The sequence below is a fragment of the Lycorma delicatula genome, chromosome 2 (assembly GCF_047948215.1).
Source record: "Lycorma delicatula isolate Av1 chromosome 2, ASM4794821v1, whole genome shotgun sequence".
Classification (NCBI taxonomy): domain Eukaryota; kingdom Metazoa; phylum Arthropoda; class Insecta; order Hemiptera; family Fulgoridae; genus Lycorma; species Lycorma delicatula.
In genome coordinates this window covers 192,508,818-192,532,295 of record NC_134456.1, presented here as the reverse complement: position 1 = coordinate 192,532,295, position 23,478 = coordinate 192,508,818, and the positions used below count along the sequence as shown (strand labels likewise).

The 23,478-nt window shown below is 35.1% G+C and overlaps 1 protein-coding gene across 2 annotated transcripts in view; it reads right to left on the bottom strand.

Annotated features, from left to right (window-relative positions):
- Positions 1 to 3,439: 3,439 nt before the first annotated feature.
- Positions 3,440 to 23,478, bottom strand: part of LOC142319533 (uncharacterized) — a 79,449-nt gene continuing 59,410 nt past the window's right edge. The window contains exons 9-12 of one of the 2 annotated variants that reach the window (XM_075356919.1): positions 22,314 to 22,403; positions 18,467 to 18,627; positions 10,864 to 10,954; positions 3,440 to 4,280 (exon numbers count right to left, since the gene is read on the bottom strand). In XM_075356919.1, the coding sequence (XP_075213034.1) occupies positions 4,201 to 4,280; positions 10,864 to 10,954; positions 18,467 to 18,627; positions 22,314 to 22,403 (422 nt within the window). In that variant the 3' untranslated portion in view covers positions 3,440 to 4,200. The remainder of the gene's footprint in view (positions 4,281 to 10,863; positions 10,955 to 18,466; positions 18,628 to 22,313; positions 22,404 to 23,478) is intronic. The other variant, XM_075356920.1, reaches the window with a different exon arrangement.

The window sequence follows — 23,478 nt, the reverse complement described above, 5'->3', positions numbered from 1 at the left end:
GATACCCTCTTTTAAATTTCACCTTCAGCTCCTCATTAGTGCTAAGCTCCTCTTGTAATATCACATTCTCCACTTCCGTTTCATCAAATGGATTTATGATCAGTGGTGGTATTTCCATCGTCAGAATATCTTCAAATCTGATTTTGAAGTCATCATGCAGGGCAATTAAATGTTGAACGTATGTCTGAATATCCTCATCAAGGCATTCTACCTGTGACAAGTTTGAAAACTGGGAAAATACGTGCAGACTAATATTTTGCTTCATAAATTTCAATTTTCCAAGAAATGCTGAAATTACACCCTTTGTTTTTATTAAATTGAGACTGTCCCCTTGTAATTGTAAGTTAATGTCATTAAATCTTTTGAACAAATCTGTCAAATACGCGATCAGCTTTCAAAGTGATCAGGTTTTCTTTTAAATCTGAATTTTACCTTCCAGAAACTCTAAAACTGATTCAAAAAGTGAGTAAAATCTTGTTAAACATGCACCTTTCGACAACCAGCGTACTTCAGTATGTAAGAGCAATCGTTGGAAGTCTTCATCATTTTCATTGCACAATTGGGCAAATAAACGGGCCAATGCATTGCTTCTTATGTTGTCAACAGCATTAATTACAAGTTGAAGCGATTGTTGCAATCTATCACTCAGATTTTTCGCTACTAGGTGTTGTCGGTGGAATTTTCGTGGACCCCCCACTTACCAATTGTGAACCCCCATTTTTTTGTCACACCAACGTAGATCCCGTCAAGTCTCCCGTGGACCCCTGGGGGTCTACCTAGACCACTTTGGGAATCAATGGTTTAGATAATACTTCAGAGGATGATATGTATGAGTGTGAATGAAGTGTGTAGTCTTATATACATTCTCAGTTCGACCATACCTGAGATGTGTGGTTAATTGAAACCCAAATACCAAAGAACACCGGTATCCACGATCTAGTATTCAAATCCGTGTAAAAGTAGCTAGCTTTACTAGGACTTGAACGCTGGAACTCTCGACTTCCAAATCAGCTGATTTGGGAAGACGCATTCACCAATAGACCAATCTGGTGGGTTATCAGGGCCCCACCTTTTTTTTGCTTTTTCCTATTTAGCCTCCGGTAACTACCGTTTAGATAATTCTTCAGAGGATGAATGAGAATGATATATGTGAGTGTAAATGAAGTGTAGTCTTGTACATTCTCAGTTCGAACATTCCTGAGATGTGTGGTTAATTGAAACCCAACCACCAAAGAACACCAGTATCCTCGATCTAGTATTCAAATCCGTGTAAAAATAACTGGCTTTACTAGGACTAGAACGCTGGAACTCTCGGCTACCAAATCAGCTGATTTGGGAAGACGTGTTCACCACTAGACCAACCTGGTGGGTTATCAGGGCCCCACCTTTTTTTTTCCCCCTACTCTCCCCGACCGGATATCCATTTAAGTATACTCAGTCGGGGAGAGTGTCTTTCTACTCAAAGGGGGCGTCCCCCACCCACCGGCTTTACATCCGGCACGGCAGGTTGCCCCCCCCCCCCCGGCGGTCTTGGATCTTTTGTTTTATTTTTTGCCTGCCTCTAATTCCCTGCGTTAGGGCCAAGGTCCGGCGATGCCGTCCCCCCAGCCCCTCCGCAGGGAACCAGGTCTCGGTCTTTACGCCTATGCCTCTAACCGACGGTACCCACCCCACAAAGCGCCTAGACGCCCGCAGGGAGAAACACCGCCAGCCAGAACTCGGTCTTTTCTTTTATTCCCATCTCCCCTGGAGTTCTCCCCCTTCACAGGAACCCGCATACCAGGGCATACGGGCCCTCCACGGAGAGACTGTCCACCCTTCCCTACTTAACTTAATCACAGTCTACCGCCCTCTTCTTCCTTAGTTCTCAGGATCTCTCCAGCAAACCTTCTGAACCAGTCCCAGTTCTCTTGATTTTATACCATCCAATTAATTAGATTATCCGGTGTTAATCGATTTGTTATAATTACCCTCCTGTTTTTAGCCCATCTAGGACTTACAAATATAGTGTGCTCCGCATTATCTGTTTCCTCAAAATAAACACATTGTGGTGTGTCCCTTTTTCCAATTCTGGCTAGGTACTGCCCAAAAGATCCATGCCCCGATAATAACTGTGTCATGTAGAAGTCAACGTTTCCGCGTCTACTTCCATACCACCTACCTATATCAGGGATTAGTCTTCTAGTCCAATCCCCGACTCTTGAGGGTGACCATTCCAACTGCCATTCTTGCTCCAATTGAGCCGCTATCTTGTCTTGTGGTAGTTCCTCATATCTAAGCATCCTGCTTTTAATCTGCAGGTCTATTGGTAGAACCTCTGTTATTACGCAAAGCGCGTCATAGGACACCGTTCTGTAACTAGCGGCCACCCTCAACAGTGCAAGTCTATGCGCGCTTCTCAATTTTCCTTTATTCTGTTTATCAGGGCCCCCCCTGGTTCATTGAAACATCACGACCTCCTCTTCTGGCTGCCATGATGCCTCTCCCCAGAAGGGCTACCCTCCCCTTCGCTACATCCTGGTCAGAGTCCAGGTATACAACACAAGCATGCCCCCCCCAAATAGCGCATCCGCCTCACACATACCTCAAGGGTGCTCAATGCATCATCACGTCCCAGCCCAGCCGCTCTTGAGTGTGACTGGACCGGTTCTTATTTAGCACTTATTTAGCAAGTCAAAATGGTATCGCTTTTAACAGGTTTTTCATGATTTTAGAGTGATTATAACATTTTTATTAATACAATACATAAGAAACTTTTTTATTTGCCATAAACATCTACAATAACACTGTAACTTGTGCAAATTTGAGATGTCTATCACCAGTTATTTGAAGCCAAAATCTGAATGTAAAAAAATTCATAAAAATTTATGGGAAAGTATATATCCCCATTAATATTATTTATGGTAAAACAATTAACATATACCTACATAAAAAAAAATAATTCAAACTGGGTATGCCATCCCTACTCTTGAAAAAAATTACCAAAAGTGAAATTTCACAGTTTTTCATGTTCAACTTTATTGGTAATTTTCTCATAGAAAGACAAGATAGGTAAATAAACCATACACTAATTTTTTACCTTGAGAAAATATGATTAAATTGATTTTTGTTTCATCCTTCCAGGACCAATAATTTTAGTTATTACAAAAATAGATTACAATCACAAAAATAGATGTGCACACCATAACAAAAATGGCTGCCACAGGTAAACTGCTTAAATAAAAAAAATAAAAAATAATTTTATTGTCCTGAAATTGTAGGAAATAAGTGGGCAACTTTTAATTTTTTTTTGAACTGGTCAAGCAACCAGCTTATGTTTTTTTGGGACACTTCAAATGGATTGAAAATAATTTATAATCAAAAACATAAACTTATTACTAATAAATTCTATTAATTTTTATAAAGGTACAAAATCTAGAATGAAATAAACAACAACTAATTTATTATAACTTATCAAGCAAATTACACTTGAAAAATAATTAATATATTTTTTTCATATTCTTATTTATATTACAACTATATTTTTAACTAAAACAATATAAACTCTGAGTAACTAAAAATTTTAACTTTCTTCTTGAATTACTTGATAAAAGCAACATAATCTGAATGTATGTTTAATGTAAGCATACATGCTATTTCGCACCCTAATTTTAATCTATGCAAGTTGAATAGCTTGAAGTTGAACATTAATCATAAACTTTTCATTTACAAAACTCAATATTTTAAAAACAAAAATTATAGAAATTATACCTGCCAATTGTGCCAAGAATTAACTGAAGGTGTTAAATGGAGAAAAAAATTGGATAATGGTTTACAACACGTAATATCTATTTTTGTTAGGTAATGATGATTAAGGATTGATGATTCTTAAGTAATGATGAATTAAGCAAATTTTTTATTATACCAAAACTCTTAACAAGGTAGAAATTGAGAAAAAAAAATGTGTATATATACACAGCAAAAACTTAGACATACAGGACTCAGACAGTGCTTAACACATTTTTTCCTTTTAGTTCTGCCTACTTATAAATCCACACTAGAAAAATAAAACTTTCACATTCTTATGTTACAACCTTCAACAAATGGGGGGAAAAATCAGAAGTTACACATAAGCAACTTTTATACTGGATCAAGTAATCATTAAAAACTTACACAAGACTTTATGTTGTATTTCATACATGAGAACACATAACAGCATCTTTACAATAGTTTTCGAGAAGTTTTCATAAATGATAGTTGAACAGTTTCACAAGTTGTATTTCTGATTTCATATATCGCATCTGAAATTTTAAAATATTTTCTTTTAGAGAAAAGTTATTTACAAAAACAAAAGAAAAGCTACTAGAAAATTCTAAATCTAACTTAGGCCTTTTTGCTGGCCAGAAGAAGTCTTCAGAGGGCCATATAGCGGGATTCGGCCAATACCGATGAGTTGGTTGCACAATACCGATCAGTCAGAAATTCTTAGTGCACAGCTATAAAGTGGGCAAAGGCTGAGAGTTGGTCTAAGCTGTTGGTGGACTTGGATGAGTGCCCACGGGGGACAGCCTACCCCAAGTTGTTATGAAGAAGCTTGGGAGGTCCCTCCCTCGGCCAAGTAGAGTTCTGCGTGCTGTCCTACAACTGTTTCCCTGTAAAGAAGAGGATTGGGAGAGAGTAAATTGTCTCCACAGTAATCGGTGAGCAGTGATGGGCCGTTGGAAGAATCTACATCAAGAGGAGTCCCAGGTCGGATGGCATATCAGCAGCCATAGGGAGGAATTTTTCAGAGGCACACCCTTGGACCTCCTGGACATCAAGAATAAGGCATCAAGAGGGTGCAGCTTTCCAGTATGTTGGAAGGATGCCCATCTGGTCTTATTGTCAAAGACTGGGACGAATCCCTGTGACAATGGATTCAGGCCTATCAGTTTGCTAAATGTGTTTTGACTAGAAGTACGAGCGTCTCATAACGGAGAGAATCTGGGCTGAGTTAGAGGCTGCCTTTTCCAGACACAGTTAGGGTTCGTACAGGGAAGGTCGACAATAGGAGCCATAAAGTATGTTTTGGAGTGGGCTCAGATCTGCGCAATCGGTACCTGGCGAGTGCATTTGGGAACTTACCATGGTCAGTGGTGCTCGCCTCTCTTAGGGTGCGAGGGGTCAGCGATTATCTCATGGCCACCAAAAATGTCTACTTACATGATCAGAACTTGGTGACAGAGGAAAGGCCGGTTGAATTTGAGGTGTATGACAGAGTTCCGCGGGGTTTTGTCTTGCTCCCATTCCAGTGGAAACTCCTTTAATGGCTTGTTGAGATTAGCATTCCTGGATGACATAAAAATTGTGGCCTATGCTGATGATTTGGCCTTGCTTATCTCTGGCAAAACTGAGGCTGAGGTAGAGGAGACGGCCAACACTGCAGTGGCCCAGGTGAGTAACTGGTTAGCAGACAGAGGCAAGGTGGTAACGTGGCCATGGTTAGCTTATGGCAGATCAGAGATATGGTTATAAGTGTGGATGCTGTACAAGTTGAAATGTCAAGGGAAATTAAGTATCTCAGCGTCTGGGAAGTCGGGCGTTTTCAACAAGCACATTGGGGAGGTCATGTTTAAAGCCAAGAGTGTCATGTCCAGTCTGGGCAGACAGATGACTAAGAGCAGGGCCCAGACAGAGAGCCAGGAAGATGATCCTGCTAGTGATGAGATTGCTATTGCTTTATGCAGTGCCGGCCTGGGCATCTGCATTCTCTTGGAAGAAAAATGTGTGGATTTTGGCTTCTGTGGCAGGTGATCATCCAGGCAATTTTGGTTTACCACACTGTCTCAGGGATTGCTGTTGATGTGATCGCAGGTGTTATCCCGATACACCTATTTGTCAAACAGTTGAGACTGATATATGACGATACACAAAAGAGTGAGACAGGACACACGATCATGGAGCATTGGCAGGCATCCTGGGAAGAACACCCAAATAGAGCATTGTGGACTAGGAGGTTAATCCCTCATATTGCACTGTAGGTCCAGAAGAGTCAAGGGGAAGTCTTATTTCCTTGCCCAGCTCCTTTCGGACCATGGAGAGTTCTCTGCTTACATCATTTTGGAAGGAGGGACTCTACAGGGGTGTCTATTGTGAGGAAGTGGACACCCCGGAGTATACCTTTTCTGGTTGCATCAGATGGATTGATGTTAAAGAGGAGCACAATCTTGGATGGCTGTCACCAGACAATATCATAGCTCAGATGTTGAAGGCCCTCATGAGTAGAGAAAACTCATTAAAGACATACTAGTGGAGAAGGAAGACGAGGCCAGGATACTTGGACTTGGATAGTGGACCATCTCAGAAAATCAGACAGACTGATAAGAAGTCCTCGGTTTGAGGCAGAGCATAGGACCAGAGAGGGATGGGGTGATGGACAGCCCTCAGCGGAGCCTTTGTTTGTCCACGCTTGAGAGGGTTTACATTTGTGATGATGCACAAGAACTCCAGACCCCCTGAGCTTAATGGCACCCTGGGGGACCTCTATGTTAAAGGAGAAGAAAGATGAGGCTGTGCTACTTGGTCTCGGATGGTGGTCCACTCCAGAAGATCAGGGATTGCTGTTGATGTGATCGCAGGTGTTATCCCGATACACCTATTTGTCAAACAGTTGAGACTGATATATGACGATACACAAAAGAGTGAGACAGGACACACGATCATGGAGCATTGGCAGGCATCCTGGGAAGAACACCCAAATAGAGCATTGTGGACTAGGAGGTTAATCCCTCATATTGCACTGTAGGTCCAGAAGAGTCAAGGGGAAGTCTTATTTCCTTGCCCAGCTCCTTTCGGACCATGGAGAGTTCTCTGCTTACATCATTTTGGAAGGAGGGACTCTACAGGGGTGTCTATTGTGAGGAAGTGGACACCCCGGAGTATACCTTTTCTGGTTGCATCAGATGGATTGATGTTAAAGAGGAGCACAATCTTGGATGGCTGTCACCAGACAATATCATAGCTCAGATGTTGAAGGCCCTCATGAGTAGAGAAAACTCATTAAAGACATACTAGTGGAGAAGGAAGACGAGGCCAGGATACTTGGACTTGGATAGTGGACCATCTCAGAAAATCAGACAGACTGATAAGAAGTCCTCGGTTTGAGGCAGAGCATAGGACCAGAGAGGGATGGGGTGATGGACAGCCCTCAGCGGAGCCTTTGTTTGTCCACGCTTGAGAGGGTTTACATTTGTGATGATGCACAAGAACTCCAGACCCCCTGAGCTTAATGGCACCCTGGGGGACCTCTATGTTAAAGGAGAAGAAAGATGAGGCTGTGCTACTTGGTCTCGGATGGTGGTCCACTCCAGAAGATCAGATAGACTGATAAGAACTCCTCGCTGGTACCACTCCTCGGCACCCCATTGCTCACACCGAGCAATGGGATGGGTGATGGACAGCCTCTGTGGAGCCTTTGTTCATCCTCGCTTGTGAGGATGGATGTTGGTGATAATGCACAGGGACTGAATCCCCTGAGCTCTGTGGCACAATTTGGTTTCAGGAAAAGTATAGGGACAAGGGAAGCAATTTTAGGCCTCAGATTAATAGTAGAAGGAAGATTAAAGAAAAACAAACCAACATACTTGGCGTTTATAGACCTAGAAAAGGCATTCGATAACGTAGACTGGAATAAAATGTTCAGCATTTTAAAAAAATTAGGGTTCAAATACAGAGATAGAAGAACAATTGCTAACATGTACAGGAACCAAACAGCAACAGTAGCAATTGAAGAACATAAGAAAGAAGCCGTAATAAGAAAGGGAGTCCAACAAGGTCGTTCCCTGTCTCCGTTACTTTTTAATCTTTACATGGAACTAGCAGTTAATGATGTTAAAGAACAATTTAGATTCGAAGTAACAGTACAAGGTGAAAAGATAAAGATGCTACGATTTGCTGATGATATAGTAATTCTAGCCGAGAATAAAAAGGATTTAGAAGAAACAATGAATGGCATAGATGAAGTCCTACACAAGAACTATCACATGAAAATAAACAAGTACAAATCAAAAGTAATGAAATGTATTAGAAATAACAAAGATGGACCAATGAATGTGAAAATAGGAGGAGAAAAGATTATGGAGGTAGAAGAATTCTGTTATTTGGGAAGTAGAATTACTAAAGATGGACGAAGCAGGAGCGATATAAAATGCTGAATAGCACAAGCGAAACGAGCCTTCAGTCAGAAATATAATTTGTTTACTTCAAAAATCAATATAAATGTCAGGAAAAAATTTTTGAAAGTATATGTTTGGAGTGTCGCTTTATATGGAAGTGAAGCTTGGACAATCGGAGTATCTGAGAAGAAAAGATTAGAAGCTTTTGAAATGTGGTGCTATAGGAGAATGTTAAAAATCAGATGGGTGGATAAAGTGACAAATGAAGAGGTATTGCGGCAAATAGATGAAGAAAGAAGCATTTGGAAAAATATAGTTAAAAGAAGAGAGACTTATAGGCCACATACTAAGGCATCCTGGAATAGTCGCTTTAATTTTGGAAGGACAGGTAGAAGGGAAAAATTGTGTAGGCAGGCCACGTTTGGAATATGTAAAACAAATTGTTAGGGATGTAGGATGTAGAGGGTATACTGAAATGAAACGACTAGCACTAGATAGGGAATCTTGGAGAGCTGCATCAAACCAGTCAAATGACTGAAGACAAAAAAAAAAAACAATCATAACTGATCAGATTTATTTTACAGATAAAATGGGTTTACAAGGGCATTCAACAAGACCCCTGCAGGAAGACTATAACAATGTGGTTACTATTTTTCTGAAACTTCCTCTCCGAAGTAATATTTGGGTTGGCTGAAATCATTAAAAATTCTAATCGCACAGTATGTCTGAAAAGTTCCCGAACTAAATTAAATAAATTACAGATTTAAAGAAACAAATTTACTCACATTTGCCCTCTATATAGAATCCTTATCTAGTTATATATTCGCTGTAGCGCCAGTAGAGCCCGTCAAACACTCTGGAGAAATCACTTTGTGTTATTGCCTTCATCTGCTCAGTGCAAGCCCTTTGGATGGCCGGAATGTCGTCAAAAAAGCGGCCTTTCATCTTCAATGAGTTTTGGGAATAAAAAATAGTCTGCTGAAGCCAAGTTGGGTGATTTGATTTGATTGAGCAAAATTTATTTCATTTGCGGTGTAATAACATGTTAAAACTGTTGCCATGTGTGCCGAGGCATTGTCGTGCAAGAATCCAACTGCCTGGATCCTGGTACTCGGTCCAGATTCACCGAATGCAACACATAAGGCGTTTCATTATAGAATTCCAAATAGAATTTAGAATTCACGGTTTTTACCAGTTGGGACAGTTTGACCAGTTGCACGCGCATTTTTGCAGAGTTTTGATTGTGAACAGCTGTTGACAGCCTCCCACTTTGTTCATCATCACCCAACGACTCTCTACCATCTTTAAACCGCTTCCACCACATGCAAGTTGTAGTACGATATGCGGCTTCTTCATTGAATGCTTGCTGTATAATAGAATAAGTTTCAACAAAAGATTTTTGAAGTCAAACACAAAATTTTATTGCGCTTCTCTGTTCCATGTCGCAAACGCCAAATATATATCTAGACTGGAGAGGCAAAACATAATGAAATTTTGTACACACACTCGTCAGACATCGTACTACATAGTTCCTTGGTTGTCTGAGAGATGGCACTACTTTTATTTACTACAGAAATTTAGTTCGGGAACTTTTTAGACATACTGTGTACTCTGAGGAACATAATCTGCAAGTGGTAGTTATTAATAAAAAATAATCCATACTTTTATCCACATCCATAACCATTACTCTCAGGAACAACCATAACCTGTAAATGGTACTTTAAAAAAAAGTCTATACTTTTATACACATCCATAATCTTTACACAAGAGATCACCTTATAATGTGATCACCAAAAATGAAACTTTCTTGAAAAGTTGCAATTTTTAAAAAAATGAGAATTTCTGGTCTTTTTTAAGATTCAACAGGTAATCCATTTATACATGTTACAAGCTTATGTGACTCTTTTATATAATTTTATTCAATTCTTTTATACAAATTTCGGTAAGTTCAAAAATAATATCCACATAATAAAAAAATTAAAAGTTTATCCATTATACAAACCATTTTGAAGAGATTTAATTTCTATAATAATTTAATAACATTCAATGTTCATATGTAACATGCTGTTGTATAATCTCTGCACAGTGGTATCATCAAAAGTTATTTTTAAGCAACCTTGGGTTAGGTTTTTCAAATGTCTCCGTTTCATATTGAACAAAAGGGTCAATCTGAATAACTGGAAAGATTTTTCAAATTCTAAACAGAAGTCTAATTACTAATTATAATAATATTCACATGAGCATGGTAAATTAACCAAAAATCTTTCAACCTGATCAGCAGTAGTATTTCAATTCATCCTAAAAATTATTTTGACTTCTGGATTAGAAAATATAAAGTAAGGATAATTAAAAGAAAACAAATAAGCACAAAGCAAATGAGAAATAAAATCAATGCATAAGCACATAAAACTCACCAAAATTTAATATAGAAAATTAGCAGTTAAAGAAATATGTAAGAAATTATTATTTTTACAATGACTACATTTTAACTCCTCAGAGGGATAAATAAAGCTGAAAAATAAATATATTAAAATTTTATCAAAATTGTTCAGGCAAATTATTATTTTTTTATAAATTCATCTGAATTCAGCAAAACAGTGATAATAGCTACCATGAAAAAGTGCTTACAGTGCTTTATCATAGATTACTAAATTTTTCCATACTAAAAGAGATTCATTTATATTATTCCGAGAGTATATTTCTTTTTTTTTAAATAAAATAATTTACTTACTTTCCACTACCATGAACCAATCATTAGTTTTCAGATTTTTAACATTTCCAGATATATTAGCTCTTATCATACCCTCCATAACCATGTATACCTAAAACAAAAAAAATAGCTACTAATTAGTTGTGGAAATAAAACATGCAAATGTTTTACATAGCTGAAGGTGACTGTTTCTTTCTAATAATGACAATATATTATTTGTCAGTTAAAAAAAAATATCACTTTATTAAAAGAAAATTATTTTATAAACTCTACCAATATAGATAATATGTACATAAAAACATCAACTCTTGCACATTAAGTACAAATGTTATACAAATAGATTCTCAATTAGCATATTCTAATTTTACATATGATTAGTAAAACCCAATTCACGCTAGGAAAGTAGGGATTATGAATACAGAGAATAGAAGTAAATTATAACATTGTATTCAATGTACAAAATGACACGTTATGTAGTAAAAACCATGCTGAACATTTGATGAAAGATAAGTTTAATACGAGGGTTATTTTTATTTCAAGGTCCGATCGGTCACGAAATTAAAACCAGTGAAAATAAAAAATTTTTTATTTTTAACAAGTACTTACATAGTTACGCTATTTCTCTACATAGTCGCCACTCCAATTTAGACATTTGTTGTAGCGTGGTACCAACTTTCCAATACCCTCATCATAGAACGGAACCGCCTGTGTTTTCAGCCATGTTTCTACACTGGTCTGCACCTCTTGGTGGAATTCATGGAACGTGACATGACCATCACTGCAGCCTCATACTGCGTGACTCTTCAATGTCTACGAAGGGCAATTCAGAATAAGCGGAGAAGAATGTTGTCATCAGGCATTGTCTTTCTTCATGACAATGCTCAGCTGCATACTGCAGCTATAACAAAGAAGCTCCTGCAGCGTTTTTGTTGGGAAGTGTTTGATCTCCCACCATACAGCCCAAACTTAGCTCCATCCGATTTTCAACTCTTTGCTCACATGAAACGCTGGCTAGGAGGACAACACTTTGGCACAGACATCAAGCTGCAGACCAGCATAGAAACATGTCTGAAAACACAGGCGGCTCTGTTCTATGACGAGGGTATAGGAAAGTTGGTACCACATTACAACAAATGTCATAATCGGAGTGGCGACTTTGTAGAGAAATAGCGTAACTATGTAAGTACTTGTTACAAATAAAAAATTTGTTATTTTCACTGTGGTTTTAATTTCGTGACCGATCAGACCTTGAAAAAAAGAATAACCCTCGTATAAGATGAAGTGGGGTAAGTAATAAAGTACTTAAAGCTTTGTTCTTAAAAAAAAATTCTGTTTAAAGCAATGTTCATTCGTATTTAAACTCTGCTCATTTGAATCGAAGAAACAACAAATTTTTAAATAAATTAAACCATAAATGACTTCATTCGAATGTACACATAAGATAAAATATATTACAATTCTATAATTTGAGGTTAAAGAAAGGAAGTGACAGAATCTAAGCCCCCAACAGGAAGTTTACCAGTACAATAAGAAAGTATTAGAAAATCTGTATGCAAGGATAAAGTAACTAATGCCAGAAGAGGAATGAGACAGTAAAAGATAACTTAATATATTTCTCTATTATTGTAGTAGCCTCCTAAAGACTGATTTGACTAACAGACGTTATTTTTTCAAGGAAACTCTATTGAAATTTTTCAAATAGAATTCTCAAAAAACAAAAATCATCTAATTATCTTTTCTGTGGGCAGAATATTGAGAATATCAAAAATATCTTCTACGTTTATTTCTACCTCATTTATTACTTCAAACTGACATGAATCTTCAATATCTTAATAAGAATATATAAAAAGATCACTTTTATTACAAATAGCAACAAGAGTTACTGAACTTGCTACTGAAGTTGTTTTATCTAAGGTAAAAAACTAGTACTGCCAGGTGTACTGCTAATCACTAAAAATCATTGCATTAGACAAGAGTTCAAGTTAAGAAATCAATCAAGGATCTTCCAAAGATATTTATTGTCTCCTGTATCATTAAAGAAATGTACAGAGCAAGTATTCAAAAATCACTCATAAAATGCAGAAAAATATTCCGTAACGTGAAACATTAATTATTTATTAATATACATGCTTACAGATTGCTTTATATTAACGTTCAGCAATTGTTTTTTTCACCTCCAGGATTCCAGATACAGAGGCAATATTTTTATTTAAAAGAACTAAATTAAATGGTTACTATACTGTTTGTTATTTTTACCTTCAGAAATATAAAATACACATGGGACCAATCGGTCCCATTAGCATGACAATCAAATTTTGATTGGAGATGCTGAGATACCAACTGGTCACATTTTTTTTTTTACCTTATGTACATAATATTAAATTTATTTCAAAGCAATATTCACAATACTTAAAATATAATGAAATTATCATTATTTGTTATGAATTATTTGTTTCTTAAGATTTATCTATTTATTATTTATTTAGCAAAAAAGAAAGTCTTTTTCTTGAAAATATGTATAATCTTCAACTAAACTGTTCAATTTACAAAGAACCAACAGCTTTCAATTTATATACTCTTATGTAACATAGTTGAAGTAGCATTAGTGTCACTGTTGGAGAATGGCTGTTTTTACCATTTCTGTGAGCAGAATTTTATCAGAAATATTGCAAATATCTTCTACATTTATTTCTACAAATCTGTTAATTTGAACTGACATGAGTTTATTTCTCATACTGACTATGAGATTCAACAAAAATATTTAATTTAAAGAATATTTTTAAATAAAGAATTTATTTAACAGATCTTAATGTAATATCTGAATGAAGTCATAAATTAAATTTGAATTTTTTTCCAAAAATTCAAATTTAAATTCAGAATCACAATCTTCAATCCAGGCAATCTTCTATATAAGAATTTGAATGCAGATAATTTGTTTCTTAACATACCTTATTTACATACCTTTATTCCTTATAACAAGACCCCAGAATGTCACTAATTTTTCTTTCTTTCAATAATTAGATAAAAATTTAATGAAAATACAACAATTGTATACTTATTTACGAGAATATAGTTCACAAATTAAATAAACAAAAGAAAAAACAAATGAAGAAACACAAAAGCAAGTGTAAAAATTACTAGTGAAGAATAAAATATATAAAACCAATTACATATTATATTACACTTCATACTCAAATGACAATGATACAGTACTAGCTCAGATATTAACAGGTGCCAGAATATCATTGGTCAGCTTAAGAACTGCTGGTCCTGTAGGCAGGTGGCACATTGGTGGCAATATGACTGATTGCTCTCAGAAGCAATGAATGTGTTAAGCCTTATTGACATACAAAAGGGGAGCTGCAATAATTTGTTAGTGAAATAAATTTGAAAACAAGGAAATTCACAATAACCTTTTATTTTTTAATTTTACTTAAAATGTTAAATTAGATGAACATTTTGATTGTTAAAGAATCATTATCATTACATAGTGAGGAAATATAGTATATAAAAATATAATTATTTCATAATCATAAACATATAAAAATGAAGAAATAAAAAATATTAACTGAAAAACAACAGTAACCAAACATATATGAGTACAAACACCTTATTAAAACAAATTTTAGAATAAAAACTTAACAAAACAATTGTTTTTAGATTATAATTGGAAGTACAAATTTCAGTTAAAAATATCTTAAGTATGAAACATTCTTCTCAGACTGCCCATCAAGTATGATTGGCAATCTGAAAAATGTATATCAATACATTTAATTGAATTAATCAAATTCAGATACATGGACATTTTTTGTGTTTGTTGTTATTAAACAGATATTACACATTAGGAAACTTGTAATTTCTGGTTCAGTACATGGCAAATAGAAAACACCAGTACAAAGATGTTGATGTGCAATTATATTTATTTATAATTAAATGATACACTTGTTAAGTTTTTTTATGATTTTACATTTAATTTTACACAAAATTAAGTTTTTAAGCTAAATTCTTTTTAAACAATTGGCATGTAATAAACAAAAAATCCAACATTTTGGTTGGTTTGCGATTGCAGGCAAACATCCTGATTTAATAATGTTTTTTATGGTTAGTTGATAAATTTTAGGCCATCTGCCAACCAATTTAAAATGTTTGACATATTAGTTTAATATAATAAATGTAAAAATCTTAAGTAATAAACGACGCAGAAAAAATAAACAAATAATTTTTTAAGCACACAATTTAATCCTTCACTTCTTTAATTATTTATTTTTTAAATTAATTCATTATTTAATTACTTTATTAAATTTATTTTACTATATAATTTTTTATTCATTTAGATAAAGGAATTGCAGTAAGTCTGGTGCTATTTGAGCTACAACCATCAAGAAGAGTATCATATTTCACCTCCCACACTTACTACATTTAAATCATTAATAGTATCACGGTAAGTTGCTGAGAGCTGTATGGCTCTTCTTTCATCTAATGCAAAAAGAAAATTCCATCAATTACCATAATTTGGTTAAGGCATTTCATTACTAATATTAATTTTTCGAGTGTTTTTGTAAAAACTGGCTTTTTTTTCATCTTTTATTTCTACAAAGGGACTGTTCGGGCCTTGCAGTCCACCCATTATTTTTCCATACGTTCCAATCTCCATGCCCTTTCTGGTCTTGAAAATATTTGTGTTGTGTTTCTTTCTTGCGAGTGTGAAGCAATTCCTTGATCTCTTTGTTTAATTTTATCTTGTCTATAGTGTCTTATGGAGTAAAGCCCATTTCCTTCAAATCTTCTCTATTTCTCTGATACTGATTCTCAAAACTGACTTTATAAACGTGTTATAAAATGTTTTTTTTTTTAAAATGACTTTTTATAAAAGCGTTTTACATATATTGCCATTGTAATGGTCTAATTGTAGTTACAAGGGTTATTTTTTTTTCAAGGTCCGATCGGGCATGAAATTAAAACCGGTGAAAATAAAAAATTTTTTATTTGTAACAAGTACTTACATAGTTACGCTATTTCTCTACATAGTCGCCATTCCGATTTAGACATTTGTCGTAGCATGGTACCAACTTTCCAATACCCTCGTAATAGAACGGAGTCGCCTGTCTTTTCAGCCATGTTTCTATGCTGGTCTGCAGCTCGATGTCTGTGCCAAAATATTGTCCTCCTAGTCAGCGTTTCATGTAAGCAAAGAGGTGAAAATCAGGTGGAGCCAAGTCTGTGCTGTATGGTGGGTGATCAAACACTTCCCAATGAAAACACTGCAGGAGCTTCTTTGTTACAGCTGCAGTGTGCGGCTGAGCATTGTCATGGAGAAAGACAATGCCTGATGACAACATTCCTCTCCGCTTATTCTGAATTGCCCTTCGTAGACATTGAAGAGTCACGCAGTATGAGGCTGCAGTAATGGTCGTACCACGTTCCATGAATTCCACCAAGAGAACTCCATTCCAGTCCCATAACACAGTAGCCGTACACTTTCTGTTGGAGAAGGTTCGCTTGAACTTCTTTGGTTTACTGGGAGAATGAAAATGCATCCACTGTTTAGATTGTTCTTTTGTTTCTTCATTTTCGAAATGGATCCATGTCTCGTCCCCTGTGACAATTTTGTTCAAAAAATCTTCTCCTTCATTGTGGTAGCACTGGAGAAACGTTAAGGAGGCATCCATTATCATTCTTTTGTGATGGTCGGACAGCAACTTGGGAACCTATTTCGCACACAGTTTCCGGTACTGAAGTCTCTCATTCACAATGGTGTAAAGAGCTGTCCTTGAAATTTCAGGAAACAAATCACTCAATACAGAAATTGTGAACCGACGATTTTCTCGAATTGCCTCATCCACTCGCTCAACGAGATCATTGAAATTGACACTCGCTTCCTTCCCTGACCGCCTGCATCATGAACATCTGCACGTCCTGCTTTAAAGTTCCTGCACCATTGTCGTACTTTACTGTTACTCATTGAAGTTTCACCATACACATTACTTATTCGTCTATGAATTTCAGCTGCATTACACCCCTCAGCCTGAAGAAATCGAATTACCGCACGCACTTCACACTTGGCGAGAGATCCTATTGTTGTAGACATGTTTACGTGCTAGCTGCGTGTTCAGAACTAAACGAAGTGACACGTCGTGATTGAAGGCCATACTAGATGCTGTGCAACACATGCGCAAAGGTTCATCCGATTTTTGTGCAGGTTTTTATTTCGTGACCGATTGGACCTTGAAAAAAAAAATAACCCTCGTAATTGGGTAGCAAAACATTTTCTCTATTTGTTTTGAGTGAAATTAAATTGAAACTAAAGAATTAGCTCATTAGCCAGCAATAATGAATTTGCAAGGTTTTATGGAATAGACATTTGTTCACTGATAAAGGATAAAATTATATCAGTGACATGTTATTTAGACTAATAACAATAAAGCTATAATGATACTATAATCACCTCCAAGTGAAGACCACTTAAGAGAAAACTTTTATAATACCAGGATATCTGCCATAAACTGACCAAAATAGCTGTCAATCATTTTTTTTTTGCATTTATTGTGGATCAATTATAACTTCCAAAATCATAGAAAAACTAAAATCATATTATTAATAAACTAAACCACACTCAACATTTTCTGCCACCACTAAACTACTAAACTAAAAATTTATCACATATTCAGCCTGACATAAATTAGTTATGAAAAAATACTCTAACCCTCATACTATAGTACTGAGTTACAATCCTTTAACAATACAGGGAGTAGCATATTTAGAGTTCTAATTCTATTTAAAATGTTCAATTATTTATTCTGTGAAAGGTTTCTACCATAAAAATGTTTAATAGTTATCACTACCCTTGGATAAATAAAGTAAAAAATATTCCCTCCCTTCCTACGGGAGGGAATATCTTTTTTGGTTTAACTTTCATACTCTGTGTGTCTCTCTTTTTCTCTCTACTTTTCTTTAGTACAGTACAAACTGCATTCCTTATTAGTTAGTCAAATGGAGATGTACTATGTGGCTCCATTTCTAACATTTAGAACCATTTTCTAACATGAATAACAGAACTGTAAATGAAGATAGAATAGAGTAAAATTTACATTTCTTAATTCTAGTAATATTAGTAAGAAATGAAAAAATTAAGATAAGTCAAATATTGATCACTCCTATGCAAATTACAGAGAAAAAAATAAATGTATATCATCAGGAGCATAATATTAATACAAATAGACTCAGAGAGAAAAATTTGAGAACTTCGCTATAAACCACTAAATTGAGAAGAGCAAAACCAAAGAAAAGATGAGAAAATTACTATATGGACCACACATAAGTTTAACAAAATATGACAAATAGATATGAAACAGTGATCACTTCAACTTTTTCTCTGGACTAAAATATATATAGAAAGAGAATGCAGATAAAATGGCAATGCACAATAATGATTAATCCATAAATGATCAATTAGAAGAACCACAGATGGTGTGACAAATAAGATTATCACACTGTTGGTGTCCTTGTAACTTTCCTATCTTACTGTGACATCAGTTATATATCTCAACAGGAACTGAATATCCAACTGAATGAGGCAGTAACTAAATATTTAAAAAATAACATAATATACAAAGCCAGTCATTACTGTATTATTTGTAGCTTTCCCAGACATAGAACTATCACCATGAATTCTAATAAAACCAGCCATCAAGCTTTTTTCATGCTTTAAACACTTCTGTATTTCAACACCCTTTCCCAGAATCCTTTTAGAGGCATATGAACCATCACTATAAGGACCAAAACACTCTGAAAATAAAAAAAAAACATCAAAGACAATTACAGCAAAGAATTTTTATTTACTCAATTATTTACACAATTATTATGTTTTAATTATTTTATTTTTTTTACTTAATTATTTAAGTATTACTTAATACTTTTTTACTTAATTATTTAATAATAATAATTTTCACACTGTTTGTTTAATAATAAATAACATCCTACACAAATCCAGTGCAATAAACAATACTGAAAGTGGGCAAAGCTAATTAATCAAAACTAGTTTTCAAAAATTTTAATTTAACTTTACACAATTGGGTTGCGCCAATAAATTTTTTTTACAATATGCTTCTTCTAAAATTCTGTTACTTGATAACTTCTATTTCTTTGTACAGACTATCATATTGAAATCTGTTAAAATTATTAAATTTTATTTCTTGATTACAAATTTAGTATTGATAAATATTTAGTTAATTATTTAATATTGGTAAGCTCCAAAATAGTTACAGAACAGGAAAAGTAATATTGGAGTTTATAAATAAATAAAAGCCTAATTTTATTTTTTGCTTGATATCACCATATAAGCTTGTGCCTGGGATATGAAGAATGGAATTTTATAGCTTATGAAAAACGCCATGCCTGCCCGTTTTCCCGGATTTGAATCCCGGTCAGGCATGACCGGCAATAATGTCATGGAGATCGGCAATATACTTTAATAATTATTCAGCATTGTACTAATGCTTTTCTCTTCCCTATTCGTTTTCTGGTAACCTATTAATAGGAATTTGAATTACTATTCTATGTAACTCCAGACTTTTACAATATTTTTTTATTTTTATGTAGTTAAATATTAAAAAAAGTAGAAACCTAATTGCAAATTGGAAAAAGAACAAGCTTTTTTCAGGGTAATAAAAAAGTTACTTCCCATTTTAAAATAAACTTGATTAACTAGAATTTTTAAAAGAAATGAATAAGAGAGGAAGGTGTTTAGCACGAGGTACTATTTAAAATATATGGGCATGAGATTTCACTAACAGTTTCCCAAGCTGCCCAGGAATTGCATCAACTGATTTCATAAGAAACTTTTGTGGAATGGATGACATATAACATCTCGTATTCATCCTTCAAGTTCTTCCAAGTCTTTGGTTTGGTAGAGCAGACTTGGTCTAATCAATCCCAAATAAAAAATTCACAGGAAGTTAAATCAGGACCCCTCGTTGGCCACCATGCAGACTATGATGACCAGTCTTCTGGGAAAGTGGACATTCAGTCATTCACAAACAACAATAGCAGAATGTGGAGGGGCACCATCTCACATGAAAATCAAATCTTCAACATTCTCCCACGCATTGATAACTGGCCAGATTTCATCTTGTAGCATGGTAACGGTACCTTACCTTACAGCATTCATGATATTGCAAAGAATAAATGGACCCATAATTCAGTGGAATGGATCCCACATCACATTATTGCTTTGGGCTGATTCTGCATTTTTTCAGATATGAAATGAGGATCTTCTCCCGCCCAATAGTGGCAGTTGTTAACAGTTCACAACCTACTGATATGAAATACCACTTCATCACTCCAGAGGATAGGCTGAACAATCTTCATACCAAGCCAACATAATCTCCCCAACTCCATCCTGACAGGATGCAGTCTTCAAGTAATTGGAGTAGTTTTCATACATTTTCACATACTAAAGATCAGAACAAAAAATTTGAGACAAAAATTACCATAATAACTTCTAAGTATTTTAAAATAGGGAGTTAATTTAAATCACACCCATTATTTAGTTTTGTGCAACCCGTAAATAGGAAATAATTCCTTAAGCAAAGCCATCATCCTACAGCGTTAACAAAAAAATGTTTACTTGAAGTGACAGCAGGAACCAAGGAACCAAAATGGAACCAGATCAGCAACTGGCGATTTCCATGTTAGCATTAGCTGATAAGTAGCTGTGATTGCTACTGAAGTCTTCCTGCTTATTCTCTTAGTAAGTAATTTTACTAGTTTAAAAGACGTAATTAGTACTTTCCCAACTGTATAGCTAACTACGTAGGGGAAATTATGCTAATCAGGTTAAATTTTGAATGTCAGGATTTTTTTGCAAATCTTGATATTCCATGATCTCCCTTATACCAAAAACACAATTTAGCATTGACAAATTTCAAAAGTATATGTTAACACCCATACATATGTACATTAACCAGTTTTTTGCTTGATAACTCCAGACTGAAACAACCAATTTGGATGATATTTGGCATGATGATTATGTATTTAGGCCATTGTTGCAATTTAATTTTGGTAATAATCAGTCAAGGAGGCAACAATATAGGAACCTCACAGAATAGCATCTCAAAATTTTACTCCAGGTTAACTTTTTCACTTAATTTAATGCCCATAAAAGTAGGAACTTCTAATGGTAACTGGTCTTATTCAAAACACGATATAAAGAGTAGAGAAACAAAAACCCATTATTTGCTTTTTTGTCACTTCAGCATTCAAAGTCACATTCTTGAACTAATTAGATGATTCCATTACATTTTCCATTTTTACTATGTAATCTCATTTATGGATGGGGAAGCCTATTTTTTTTCTGTCAGTTATCAGTTTGCTTGATATCTTCACAATGGATAAATCCATTTTTATGAACTTTTGTATAATGAAGTCTGAATATGATTCACTGATGTCATTTAATTTTGGTTACAATTGGTTAAGACGCCGGGAAATAGTTACCAGCATCATGTAATTAAATTTACTAAAGAGTACAACAATGTTAATATAATTCATACTTGCAAGTTTACCCTTAACTTTACTTTAAGTTTCCCCTTAACTTTCTTCCTACATTGTACTTTGTCAAGGGCGACACCCCTTGTTACTAGAGTTGGATAATCCCCGGCACCACCAGGAAAATTATTTAAGTCTTTGGCCCCTTCTCCTTTTTAACTCATAACAGGATTCATTCTAAAAAATATATTTATGAAATTACAGATCTCTTGCATACTTTGTTAAGACGCCATGTAAGTAACACTGCAGGGAATAATTTCTCTGAAACTTTTCAAGTTTATTTATTAGATTCTCTATTTTTCACTTAAAAAAACAAACAAGAACCATTTTCTAGGCCAGGAAAGGAAACTGTAAAAATTTTAAAATGTCATACGTGTTATTTATCTTAAGAATAAAAGAATAATTCTTAACTGCAATAACGTTGTAAACTTTAAAAAGGACTAAAGGATTTTTTTTGCAAAAATCAACAGGTTTTGAGGTTATTTGCAAAAAATTTTATCTTCTGCTTCTTCCAAACCCACTATACAAGAATCAAGAGAATTTTAATATAAAAGTACTTCAATTCTCACAGTCAATATGCTCCCTAATTATTTCCTTTTTACCCTTTTAACAGTCTACTTTTATTGTACTCTGACTAATGGAAGTATAATTCAATGTACTGAAATCTACCACTAGGACTTTCATCCAGTTGGATGTGCGTAAACCAAACATACCACTGAACATAAAAAATGCAGCACCTAAATGATGTTCACTTTTTAAAAATAACTTTTTTTTTTTAATCCAGACCACCTTATAAAAATATCTTCTTTATTAAACAATTTAGCCAAGATGTAATTTCTTGCATCATTACATTCCTGCATAAATTATAGAAACATTACAGAAACAGTAGAATAAAAGCAATGTAAAAAAAAAAATTATTTAATACTTACGTATTTTTTTCTGACACTGACATGGTAGCTTAATGAAATTATCATTATTTTCTCTGCTTCTTGTTTTTGGCTTATTTTTGCAAATTTCTGCTGGAAAAAATAACATTATATGGATGATATCAACTTAAAATAATTCCTAGTTTTTTTATTAAAGAATGAAAAAATTTAAATATCACCTTATTCAGGGTAACATAGAACCAAACCCATAACGTAACTGCTGCAGAATCAGTAGATTATGTTGGAATGAAATTTTATGAGTGATACAGATAAATTAAATACGAAAAACATAAAACTTAATTTAAATGTTGCATTTATGTTACAAAAGATGTTCAAAATGACCACCCTTGGCATCATACTGAGAATCGTCTGATGCAAAACATTGTAGTTTATTACATTTCTTGTTGAATGTTCACCTTCAGTTCATCAGTATAGTGGGGATTAGATGCATAAACTCTTTCCTTTAAGTAGCCCCACAGAAAAAAATCACAAGTAGACAACTCTGGAGAACATGGAGGCCACTGTCCTCTGCTGACAGCTCGTTGTCTCTCCTTCAGTTGCTGCACAGTTGTAGTGAGGTACAGTTTCAATCTTAATTCATGAATAAGTTTACAAGCATGTATTTAATACCAGATTTTTTTTTTAATATAGGTGAAGGAACCCCATTTATGGGCACCAAAGCAATGTGTGACTCGAACAGGTTCCACAAGGTACAAGTGCGTATGTGTTCCTGCGCACTACCAACAAAACCTCCACCCCTGGGTTTGCACCCCTCCCCTGGGAATCGCTTTGCAGCATTACTTTAGAAAGGGGAGAAACAACCACACACACAATCACAACTAAAACATCCAGACACATACTCTCACAACACAGGAATTTTTTTTACATACTGTGAACACTCATGATAACACACACTCATGCAACCACAACAACCAACGGCAGGAGTAAAAAATCACACACATCACACAAACAGACTTACAAACACAGAACTTACCAGCCCAGTACTTACCAAGTGGCAACTGTTTTCCGTAGTAATGAGAATGTCATCGAGCACCAAGAACAGAGTGCTCATGGATTCACCTCATGAAGGCAACCTCCAGACACACAGGACGCCCTTGGCTGTGGGCCTGTTCACCCCAGCACCCTCCAGCATCTCCTTTGGGCTTCT